The following is a 12,095-nucleotide window of genomic DNA, read 5'->3' as shown; positions in this document are numbered from 1 at the left end:
TTTTATGGCTGATGTTGTTTTGTTGTGAGAGAAAAACAATGTACCATAGCTGATAAGCCGGGCTGATAAGTTCAAGCGAATGGAGATTATCAAAATTTTGGCATCGTTTTGGTTTGCTACTAAAATTTATCAACATTTATTATAATTAATATATCAAATCTATAGTATATTTTGTTTAAGTTTTAGCAACTTTTGAGGTATGGTAAATTTTGGTAGCCAACCAATTAAATGTAGACACGATGAGAAGGGCTAGGGGGACTATCCTCTCGTATTCGGGTTTATCCCCCGAATTTTGAGTGGACTACGTAATCCCTCTTCGACACCGTGAGTCACGTACTTACATGTTTGTTGTCCCTCCTTTTCAAGCCACGGCAGGCCATGGCGTGGGCAAGGTTGGAGCCATGGCAGGTGAGAGTAGAGGCTACCATGGCGGGCGGTGCCGCAGCCAGGGATGTCGGCACAACAGTGATGTCCATGGACGGCGAGGCCGAGGTCGGGGCACTGGGCGGGGGTGGAAGTGGTGTGCGGAGGCGGGGCGTCGAGCGCAAATGTGGTCGTACAGGGAAACGAAGAAGATGGTCATGTAGGCTGACGTGCATGTCCTACTGGATAGTTCCTAACAGATCTATCCCTCGTACCAAATACAATACAAAACAGGAGCATCTCTGTCCCTTCAACTAAACACACATGTCATCTTGTTTGTTTGAACTTATCAGTCGCCTTATCGGCTAGAATCTACAGTATTTTTCTCTCACGACAAAACAGCTTCAGCTGGCTTATCAGCCGGTTTTAATACCAGCCGAACAGGCCAAGACAGCTTGTTCGCTTAAATTTATCAGCCGGCTTATCAGCTAAAATCTACAGTATTTTTCTATCACAACAAAATAGTTTCAGCTAACTTATCAGCCAACTTTAATACCATCCGAACAGGCCGGCCCGTCCCTCCTCCGTTCCCAAACCAAAGGCAACTTTTAGAAAGGCACTCATTTGATGAAACTCTCCATTGGTGTAGTCTTCATTAATGGCTCTCTTCAGTCAAATTGGGTTGATCAGACTGCTTTTAAGGCCGGTCTTAATGAAAGTTTCACATAAATTTTATTTGCATTAGATAGGTTGTCACATAGGCATTTTTTATGACATAGCAGTGTATTTAAGAGGAGAGAGAAAAAATGTGACGCGATTACCAGCTCTCTATTAGTCTTGAAATTAAATGTCTATGAAACTCTAGAATGAAACTTTACATTAAGAGTGGATGTTTCGTCCAAATTTCATTTCACTGTATATGACAAGCAAGTCTTAGAAACAACTCGATGAAACTATTCACTGACACTGAGACAGGCAAGTACATGGACCGGGAGCACTTCATTAGCTGTACATTGAAATTTCCTAAAACAAACCGTTGAACATTAAAATGAAAAGTTCGAATAGGAAGACAGCTTCTTTATTGCCAACCTGTTAATCCAAACCTGGACAAAATATCAATGGTAGCAACATGATACTACCTCCCTCCCAAATCAAATCAACTATTAGGGCTAATTTGGAAGAAAGGGGAGGCACACCCAGGAATAAAAAATCCTCCACAAAGAACTAAATAATTATTCAAATTATTTTCCCATAGAGTTCCCACCCTAGAAAAAGTCAGGGTCCCAAAGGGATTTGAGTTTCCAAATTAGCCCTTAGAGTTATCCTAAATCAAACTATTTTAAGTTTGATCAAATTTATAGAAAAGAATGCCCGATATTTATGACACTAAATTAGTATCACTAGATACATCATCAAATATATTTCTATAATATACTTATTTGTGTCACATATATTGCTATTCTTTCTTATAAAGTTTGTTAAACACTTAAATTTAAAATAATTTGACTTATAATGATTTTAGAAATTGATTCATTTTAAGAGAATGGAGTATATTCATACTGAGATAGAGGGAGTACACTTTATTATATTTTCGAAGCAACGGGGAGCACAGAGCAAACTCCTTCCTTGCAACAGTGGCTTACTCCTACAATTTCAGCACTTTACCCTATACCAAATGACCTAGCTAAAGCGCATGGGAAAGGTAGGTACTAAGTATTATGCTAGCACACTAGCACTAAAGGCTTATAGTTCCATGCACAGCAAAGATGTAATTTGGGTACCAAAATTCTCAGTAACAGAGATGCTGGTACAAATTGCTCATTGAGGTGACATCTGAACTTCCATATCAGTTCTTTTTGGCTTCACCTTACTCTGTGAAAGAGATAAACAGGTATAGTTAAGTTCACGGCAGACTTAAGAGATATGATACTGAGGAAGTGCTACAGTCAATATCTGGACAAAACTGCCTCAGCTATTCGTCTACAACAATGCCTCAGATATCCTCAACATCATATATAGCATAAAAATCAGATTTACGTATTTTCCGAGAGCAATTTGCATTGTTCATTTAAGTTGGTGTTACTCATCATTTTATGACCAAATGCTGATTCCATTTCAATCCATTTTGCACAGTAAACGAAATCCATCAGTTGTTCGGCTGATGGTTTCTGCGGCTAATAAGCCGGCTGAAGCTGATTTGTTGTGAGAGAAAAACATTGTACCATAGCTGATAAGCCAAGCTGATAAGTTCAAGCGAAAAGCTTCTGGATCCGGAGCTAGAATTTTTCTCATGGTACTTTCCACTTTATAGTCAACTTTAATAACTATATCATAGGATTCATAGCTGAGCTTCTAGCATGTATCTTCATTTGATCATTCTATGGTTATCAGTGAATAATATGTAAGGTAGAGAATCATACAAACTCAAACACTTCAATGTATTCGCTGATCATCCTAAGATTGGGAAAAAGAAATACAACCATTACCTTGTAGGCGAGACTCAAATCCACAAGTGCCAAGGTGTTTAGCAAGCTTCTCTCCATACTGCTTCTGCCAGTCTTGTGTCCCCTTGGCCTCATCTGTTGTCCACACGACTGCACTTGCTTTCTTAAAATCAACGGTAGCAGAAGTAACCTCGGGCTACAAAAGTGTCCAGTTATAAGGGAAAGCAAATTGAAAGGTAATACTAGAAGAAATGAAAAAAGATCTTTTTTTTATCTCGAAATGAAAAAAGAACTTGGCATAGTACAGACCAATGCAGATGCAGATATAGGAAACAATCCATGAACAGATAAATTGCTCGGTTAGCTACATTTTTTTTATCTGAGCTATTAGTTAGCTACTTAGCTTTCACCGGTCATTATCTGCTTTTAATCTGTCATGCATTAGAACGTAAACCAACAATCATGGCGCAATATCATCTCTTCATCATTCCACGCCTCACAAACTCTGAACGGGAACAGATAAACATACTTGGCTCTCCAGGATCCGCTTCACGCTCGCAGCGCACCCGTCGCACATCATCCCCTGCAAACACCAAACAGGATTCAGGAAAGATCACGTCACAGGCCTAGTTAACCAACCATCGAAATCGAACAATCTATTCGAGAAGAGGACACGAGGGGAGGGGAGTTTCGAATTGGACTAGCGATTCTATTGATACAAGGATGCGTACCTGGACACTGAGCAGGATGGATTCGGATCCGGCATCCGCCGTATCCCCAGAAGACGCGGCGGCGGAGACCAAGGAACCAACGCCGGCATAGTCGCGGCTCCGGCGCGAGAGCAGGACGACGCTTCCGCTGCCAGAGGAGAAGGGGACAGAGTCGAGACGGCGAGCCGCCCTGGTGAAGGAGGCAGGGGAGAGGGGTTTGGAACGGTAGCCAGAAGTCGGGAGTGGTAACCTCGCGGTCATTAGCGCGAGAGACTCCATTGCTGACTCGGATGATCTCTCGTTTCCCCTGCTCGAGAGCGGAAACTCGAGATGGAAGAAGAGGGCTTATCCGATTCACAGTCGTTAGATCCGAGGGGATGGACTGCCACGTCATCCATTGTTTGCTTGTCCCGCTTGTCAGTGAGCTATGTGGGCCCGGTATGTTAGTGAGCTAGTATAGTGAATTTGCTCACGAAAGAGATTCCATAGCAGAAGAGCTGAATATTTCTGAAACTGCAAGAAAACATCTTGTCTTTCGCCGTACACAAAATCGTGATGGAAATCAAAAGACAAAGTAAGACTCACTACAGAAGAAGCATAAGGGAATTAAGGACAGCAGTAACACAACTGATATAACTGCTTAACAATTAACAACACGTTTGTCAAGCGAGCGTATGTGCAGAGCTAGCACTCTTCTAGCAGGCGCATCCGCTCCCCGCCTGCTGCTGCGAGTTGGACTGGCTTGAAGTCGGCTTCAGGTTCACGTCCACCATGTCCTCCTGCTTCGCCGACATCGTCTCCATTCCCGGCAGGGCCGCGGCGATCTTGCGGAACAGCGGCTGCACATATGAGAAATAACTGATGAGGTGCATGCAATCTGCGCAGGGCACATCAAAAGTCTAAGCATCTATGATCTATATCATTGCCTCATTGGAGACAAATGGCGTGCTCGGCATCTGAATCTGACCTTGATGTTGAAGCCGGCTTTCGCGCTGGTTTCGATGAACATGACGTTCAATTCTTTCGCCTTGCTCTCTCCTTCTTCTGTGGACACTTGTCTGGGCAGAACGAGGCAGAATGATCACGAACTTGCAAGGTAGCACCACTTGTATATTTCTCTGAATAAGCCTACAAACAAACTTGAGAGTTCAAATCAATATGGTCACCTCTTGTCAACAAGATCAGTTTTGTTCCCAACGAGCATGATTATCACATCGCCACCTCTCTCGGTGCGGACTTCATCGATCCACTTTGAGGTGTTCAGGAAGGACTGTGTATCTGCAGGGATGAACATTTCAGCTATGGTACCTATTCAGAGAAGAAAACTGAACAAGAACCAATGTCTATCTACAATGGTAACAGAAAAAGGAGCTGATGTCTTTTCCCCTTCATTAAAATTGAAATGCAACGGTAATTCACCATAAAGTTGATTGATTGCTATTTTGCTAAAATTAACATTTGCTGATACTCTAAGGTGTTCAAAAATGTGGTTCACTATACATGACATTGTTCGCTGGAACTGGAAAAGATCGGACACAAGCCGGTTGCATATAAAGTTTTTGGGTGACTTCCTGGATACATCATAAACAACCACCGCAACGGAAGAGTCCCTGATGTAGCTTGGAATAAGGCTCCTAAATCTCTCCTGTCCTGCAGTATCCCTGACAGCAAGAACAACGAAATGCTAACTGTTCTTCAAGAACATAACGTGAACTAATAAAGCTACTGAAACACAAATTGGTCATGCGAATCACTCGAAACTTAGATGCAGTCACTAAGTAGTTTCATATTTCATTTCATTTCATCTCATCTCATCTCATCTGTTAGCATCACGAAGTATCACTGATTTCATCATTTAAGTATCACTGTGACTGAACCTACTACGCTCGAATATGAACTACGGACAGACCAAAGATTGAGATGTTAGATCGATCTCTAATCCTGAATTGGGCTCAACGGCTCAGTTGGGCCTTTGATCTGCGTCCTAATCGAGGGCGCCCAACCCACTATAACTGCAGGGCCCCTGTCACACTACGCTATATATAGAGGTTGGGGTCGACGGCTCTGAGTACGAGGTTCGCCTGAGCCAAGCTCCCCACCGAAACCTAAACCATAATCCCGATCAGAGAGGGGGCGCAGCCAATGACGGAAAGCCACCAGCCGCGCCGCCCCGCTCCACCGACGTCGACGACTTCATTGACCTCTTCTCCGAACGTCGCTGTCCGTGCGCAGACTTCACCGACGAACGAGATGACGGCTTCTGGACCATCTCCCTCTGCGGTGTCAGGTTCGACACGTTCTTCTTCTATTCCTCTTTGTCCCTCTACTCTCGGTATCGCATTCACAGTATAGAGAACCCGCTAGACCTACTGTGTTCTTAACATTGGTACCAGAGTCAGGTTCTATTGAGTAGATCTCGGTATGGGTACAAATAGAAAAGAAAAGAAATCAAATGAAAGAGATGAACCGAATCGAACGAAACGAATCGGGAAAAGAAACCCTAGCCCTAGAAAGAGAAAGAGGACGATAGAGAAGGGGCTTCCTACCTGGGGCCCGACCGTCATGTCTTCACCGCCGGCCATCTCCGCGCGGGAAGAACCAGAGGCGCCGACCGGGCAGGTCACGCCACCGCGTGGCTCCGCCTCGGGCTCGGGTGTCAAGGGCACCGTAGCGCAACCCTTCGATGGCGGTGCGCTCACCCTCGGGTGAACGCACGCACTGATGAAGGGGCGCACGGCGGCGCCGCCACTGTAACACCTCGGGTGTTTAAATACTAAAACCTGACATATCATCATATGCATTACAAAGCATTTGGCATTTGGTGAAAACTTTGAGATGCACACACTAAAACAAGTTTATATTTATGTGTTAAGTATTGCTTGGTATTGTTTGAATCAAGTTTGAAACCTTTGTATTGATTTGAAATTCCGAAAACCCTGATTTTTCAATATTTAAATCCTACCCTGAAAATCCATTTTAAAATCTAAGCATATTTTGGGGTTGATCCTTAAAGCAAAAGTGTAGAGCTTGACAAGTTATACAAAGTTTATTTTTGGAGTTTTTCAAGTTGTTTAGAAAAATTTGGAGTAATTCAAAAAGGCGTAATTCGTTAAATATCCCCTATTTGAATTTAAAAGATCATTTCAAAATATAGACCGAATTAGGGGTTGGTTATAAAAGCAAAGTTGTAGAACTTTTGATTTTGAACAACTTTTGTTTTTGGAGATTTTTGAGTTGTTATGAAAATTTGGGAGTAATTTGTGAAATTTGGCGAATGGGAAACTTGTAATTTTGGTGAACAGTGTCCACCGCCGAAGCTACATTGCCGACGTTTCCTTCTTCGGCGTTCCAGGCGCAGTCGTGGCCGTTTTGGCGTCACGCTGGCGCGGTGAAGGCCACAGCGCAGCTTCCTCGAGCTTCTTGGCCCCCTTTATAGCCTGAGCCGCCGTTGTCTTTGTCTTTCTTCTTGCTCTGTTTTTCCCGTCGTCTTGCTCATCTCCGGCGAGCCCGCGCCCTCGTTGTTGTGCTCCATCGTCGCTGATAAGCTAGTTTCAGCTTCGCTTACTCCTTGCGCATTCAGCCGACCCACCAATTCGGCTTGTATTTGTCGGGAACTCGAGTTGCATCGTCTTCTTCCTCGCGGCTGGCAACTCCTCCGCCGAGCACGATTCGCCACGGCCAGAGCTCCACGGTGCATCTCTGTCCCTGGTTTTGGTTGATTCCGTTTCGTCTCGATGCTGTGGTACTTAATCCATAGTTGGTTGCTCATTTTGACCACTACAGTCGCCGGTTCTTCCTCACCGACGATCTTTGCTCCACCGTGATCGTCGTCACGCCTCTCCGTTGCTTCTCCGCCCTCGCTCCTTGCTTCAACGCGTTCGGGGTGAGCCACTGGTGCTTCCTGGATCCCTTGTTTGAGCTCTACCAGTTGCACGCCGCCGGCGTAGCGCTGCCGTGCCATCGCGTCCGCCATGGCCGACGACGAGCTAGTATAGGGCCGTAATCAGTGCTGATAGGGACGTCAATCGATGCGCCTAGTCTTGGTGATCATTTTGCTACTTTGGCCGTTGCCGTTGGACTCACCGTCGACGAGTTTACGTCGGTCAGCGCCATCGCCGTCATGGTCAAACGCGCGAGGTTAGGGATGACAGGTGGGGTCGGGTTGTCAGCGACTCAGCGTTCAAATGGATTTTTCTATTTTCAGATTTGAATGAATAGTGTCTGTTTTTGTTATTTTTATGTAGATTTCTTTAGAGCTCCAAAAATTATGAAAATTTTTGTGTGACCTCTATGTGATGTATATTATTTAAGAAAAATCTGAAATATTGTTTTTCAGCACTTTTTGAATGTGATAAAAATTGCCCAATTTATTAATAAATGAATTTCCATGATTTTTCTAGGCTTATTTAATTGTCCAAAAATTATGAAATTTGTTTTGCCACTTACTCATTATGTAATGAACATTTACAAAAATTTTGAGCTCCATTAGAATAAGTTGATTTATTTTATAATTTTGAATTAAATAATTAATTCATAAAAGCAAATAGTAACCTTTAATGATTTAGGTTTTGTTTGAAATTTTGGATTGAGTGATGACCTTGGGTCATTAGTAATGATCCTTGGCCATTGATGTATGTGTTACGAAAAAGATTTAGTTTGTTTGACTTGCAACTGTACCGCGAAGGAAAGTTGTATTCAAATTGTTAAATTTTGCATTCATCATCGAGCATCATGTTTCGTATTTCGCATCATGTTAAACATGGCATTGTTATTACGTGTAGTGAACGAAGATGAACACATGGTAGTTAATCAAGTTGTTGAGAAGGTTAATCCGTCTGTTGAGGTCGGATCGAATACTTATGAAACGTCGCAGGAATCGGATTTTTTTGTCAATGAAGGCAAGCCCCGGATGCATACAACCCTACCTTGTGTTTTACAAATTAATTTCGCTTTTGCTTTCCGTTACTGCATTAAGTGATTAGGAGTTAAGTAAGAGCCTAATTGGTGCATTACCAACCTTGTTATTTCATATTTACCATATTACCAGTTTTAAATTCGTATATGCCTAGTTTTGCTTAGCTATGCGTAGAACGATGAAGTCAAGTGATTAACTGTCACATGCAAGTTTTAAATGGAACCTTGGTTACTTATGTTATCATGTGATATGGGAATGTGGAGTAATAAATCTAGACCGGACGGACTCGGTGTGTGTGAGCCACAAGACATGGAGGTCTTGTGAGCGGGTTCTTTCCGCCTATATCGATTAAGGCACGTCCGTTGTTGAATTGCATGAGGTGAGAATTTGTAGTACTAACCACATACTCCGGTAAGCCTTTACTCGGCTATTCTATTATGAGAATGGCTACTCGCGCACTGGGAGTGGAGAGATGGTGAGAGTAGCGTGTACCCACGTGGCCATGGGCTAGAATGGTGGAGTACTGTATTCTCGGGTGGCGCGGATCCATTCTTGTTTTAGAGGATCTGAGTGCAGGTTGGTATATGTAGGTCAGGGACCTGCATATGTCGTGTGGTCTGGAATTCCTAGCTGGGTTTTAATCGGTTTGAATTGTCGTTGCTCCTCGGTTATGGAGACTCAACTCACTGTTCATCATCGTAGTATTAATAACTAGAACTTGAGAAAGGTTTGCGAAAGAGATTAATATGAAGTTCATGATCTCATTACGGATCATGGCAGATTCATATGTGGTACTTATAAAGTTTTACCTTTGAATTAAAGAATTTTGTTAAAGAGCTTTTACGCAAAAGAACTTTGATTATTGATAAAGCCATACCTTGAACCCATGAGCCGGCATTCCTGAGTTCTATCAGTTTTATTTCGGTTAAGTCTTGTTGAGTACTTTTGTACTCAGGGTTCGTTGACCTCTTGTTGCAGGTGAGCCTCATGAGCAGATCTGTTTTGGATCGTGTTGCATGACAGTTGTTCATTGTGATGACGATGAGAAGTAAATGTGTGGCCCTTGGGCAGGGCAGTTTCATTGTATGTTTTGTGTTATATTATAATGCCACTCCACTATTTCGTTTTGTAATAAACATCGAACCTAGTTGTGAGGTTTGAAACTACTGTTTTGTAAATTATGTTATTGTAAGACTTCCGCTGTTTTTACTCTGGTATTGATGTTTGAATAAATGTTGTAATACTGCAATGACTCTGTAACGTGATCCTGCTCGAAAATCGTGGATGATTCGGGGTTCCCCGAGGACACCCGACAGTCTTTTTAAGTTAATGGAAACATATGCATAAATGTCAAAGGTCGTCGGACAGTGACAGGTGTATGTGGGCCCTATAACTTAGGAGGTTCTGCCACAGCCACTTCCTCCGGACACCATGGCTGTTGCCTGCGCTTGCATGAAGAGCAGAAGGTGGCGAACAGAATGGGGGCTAGAGTTATGGGACAGCGGCTGGAGGTCGGTTTTGTCTCTGCGAGATTGAAGTATGTCCGTCGGATTCAGATCAACGGACGAGATCGCTCGGGCGAACATATTTGATGAATTTCAATTAAATTTTGATCCAATGACAATTTTGTTCAGAGAAAAGTACAGTACTATAAAGTTTCTAGAAAAATAATAATGAGAATATTTACGCTTTCCAATGCGTATTTAAAGTTGTTATTTTCATTATTAAATTCGAACCAACGGGAGAATTTAATTTTAAAAAATAGATATATTTTTAGTTTGTTATAATATTATTATTATTCTGACCAACATTGATTAATGACAATATTATGATGTTATTTATGAGTTTTGTCATGCATTAATTATATTTCTGCCCAACGTTGATGTAGAATTAGTGTAGAGGACAATTGTATGTTTTAATTTTGATCAACGTTGGAACTAAGGCATGCAATTATTATTACTATGTTTATGTTCTCACTCTATATGAATTGTGTTTTCATGCGGATACAACTTGATGGGTTGTATCAAATAAATCCTTACTCTCAAAGGTGATAACTATACGAAGTGGAAGAAAAAGATTGACCTATCCTTCATCTTGGCTGAGGTGGACTGGATAGTCACCTCACCGTGTCCCACTGAGCCTGTGGCACCGGTGAGGGAGACAAATGAGGCTAATGCCGCTTGGACAACTAGATAGAGGGATTTTGAATCTCAAAAGATGTCCTATGACCTTAAGCATAGGAAGTGGATCACTGTCAACAAGAAATGTTTGGCTGTGATAAAGAACACGATTGAGCCTGCAATTGTGGGCTCAATTCCAGAGTGTGACATGGTCACCGAGTATCTCGATAGAATAAAGAGTTAGTTCACTGGCTCTTCAAAGATATGTGCTACCCAGCTGATAAAACAGCTGGTGACAGAGAGGTACTCTAGAAATGGTGGCATAAGAGAGCACATACTAAGGATGGGCAATTTGGCATCCAAGCTAAAACCAATAGATCTGGCTCTCAAGGAAGAGCTCCTTATCCATCTGATTTTTGCTTCCTTGCCAAAGAAATTTAACACTTTTGTTGTCAACTACAACATACAGTCCGAGAAGTGGGACTTAGAGAGGCTCATGGCTATATGTATGCAAGAGGAGGAGAGAATGAAAGCTGCCAATGGTGACACTATTAATTATGTGAAAGACAACAAGAAAAAGAATAATAATGCTAACTCCTCCTCAAAGTCAAAGGGAAAGGGTCCCATGCTGCATCAGCCTTAGCAAAACAAGTTCACAGTAGAGAAAGACTAGTGTCTCTATTGTAAGAAGACGGGACATTATAAGAAAGATTGTCCCGATTACTTAAAGATGATCATGGCAAAGAAATGTGAGAATATTATTATGTTCATAAATGAATCCCCATATGTATAGTATTAGAAATCTACTTGGTGAATTGACTCAGGTGCAACTATTCATATTGATAATTCCTTACAGGGATTCCGTTCGACGAGGACTACGCAAAGAAGAGAAAGACATGTTAAATTTGTAAATAGAGTCCGAGCAGATGTTGAAGCCATTGGCGATCTTTCTCTAGAGCTTACTGATGGCTTCATACTTTTACTTAGAGATGTACTTTATGTTCCCTCTTTACAGAGAAACTTGATTAGTGTTTTATACTTGGACAATGATGGATATGATTGCCATTTTGGAAATAAAAAATGTAAGATAACATTTAATAATGCATGTGTTGGTCTTGCTATCTTACAAAATGAGCTTTATTTGTTATCACTATGCGATGATGTGAATGTTGTATGCGATGATGGGAACGTTACGTGCGACAATGAGAATGTATCCTCGTCTGCGGATGTAAATAGAAAACAAAAGAGAGCTCACGATACGTCATCTAAATTATGGCATTGTCGTTTAGGCCATATTTTGAGGGGGAGAATAGAAAGACTAGTTAAGAATGATATTCTTCCTCCATTAGAGTTTTTAGATTTAGAACAATACAGAGAATGCATAAAAGGAAAGTATATAAAGAAAATTAAGAAAGATGTCAAACGAAGTGCAGGAATTTTATAGATTATTCACACAGACATCTGTGGTCCATTTCCTATAAAGAGTGTGGATGATTATGATTCGTTCATAACATTCACAGATGATTACTCCCGTTATGGCTAC

At 41.9% G+C, this 12,095-nt stretch overlaps 1 protein-coding gene and 1 pseudogene across 1 annotated transcript; both read right to left on the bottom strand.

Moving 5' to 3' along the window:
- Nucleotides 1–1,920: 1,920 nt before the first annotated feature.
- On the bottom strand, nucleotides 1,921–3,865 carry LOC136547261 (copper-transporting ATPase PAA1, chloroplastic-like). The gene is made up of 4 exons (XM_066539222.1): nucleotides 3,539–3,865; nucleotides 3,337–3,390; nucleotides 2,850–3,003; nucleotides 1,921–2,235 (listed from the first exon to the last, which is right to left on the bottom strand). Exons 1-4 carry the CDS (start codon nucleotides 3,794–3,796, stop codon nucleotides 2,231–2,233), a joined length of 471 nt encoding a protein of 156 aa, XP_066395319.1. The 5' UTR covers nucleotides 3,797–3,865; the 3' UTR covers nucleotides 1,921–2,230.
- Nucleotides 3,866–4,199: 334 nt separating this feature from the next.
- Nucleotides 4,200–12,095, bottom strand: part of LOC136547260 (ras-related protein RABH1b-like) — a 30,539-nt pseudogene continuing 22,643 nt past the window's right edge.

This window comes from Miscanthus floridulus, chromosome 3, assembly GCF_019320115.1.
Source record: "Miscanthus floridulus cultivar M001 chromosome 3, ASM1932011v1, whole genome shotgun sequence".
Taxonomy (NCBI): domain Eukaryota; kingdom Viridiplantae; phylum Streptophyta; class Magnoliopsida; order Poales; family Poaceae; genus Miscanthus; species Miscanthus floridulus.
The sequence above is the reverse complement of the archived record's forward strand: the minus strand, read 5'-3'. Positions and strand labels throughout refer to the sequence as shown.

Excerpts from the sequence above, each read along its gene's own strand:
- LOC136547261 (XM_066539222.1), bottom strand. The coding sequence starts at position 3,796 with ATGGAGTCTCTCGCGCTAATGACCGCGAGGTTACCACTCCCGACTTCT. Across the intron at positions 3,391-3,538 it reads CCATCCTGCTCAGTGTCCAG|GGGATGATGTGCGACGGGTG; the intron begins GTACGCATCCTT and ends TGGTGTTTGCAG. Across the intron at positions 3,004-3,336 it reads AGCGGATCCTGGAGAGCCAA|CCCGAGGTTACTTCTGCTAC; the intron begins GTATGTTTATCT and ends ACACTTTTGTAG.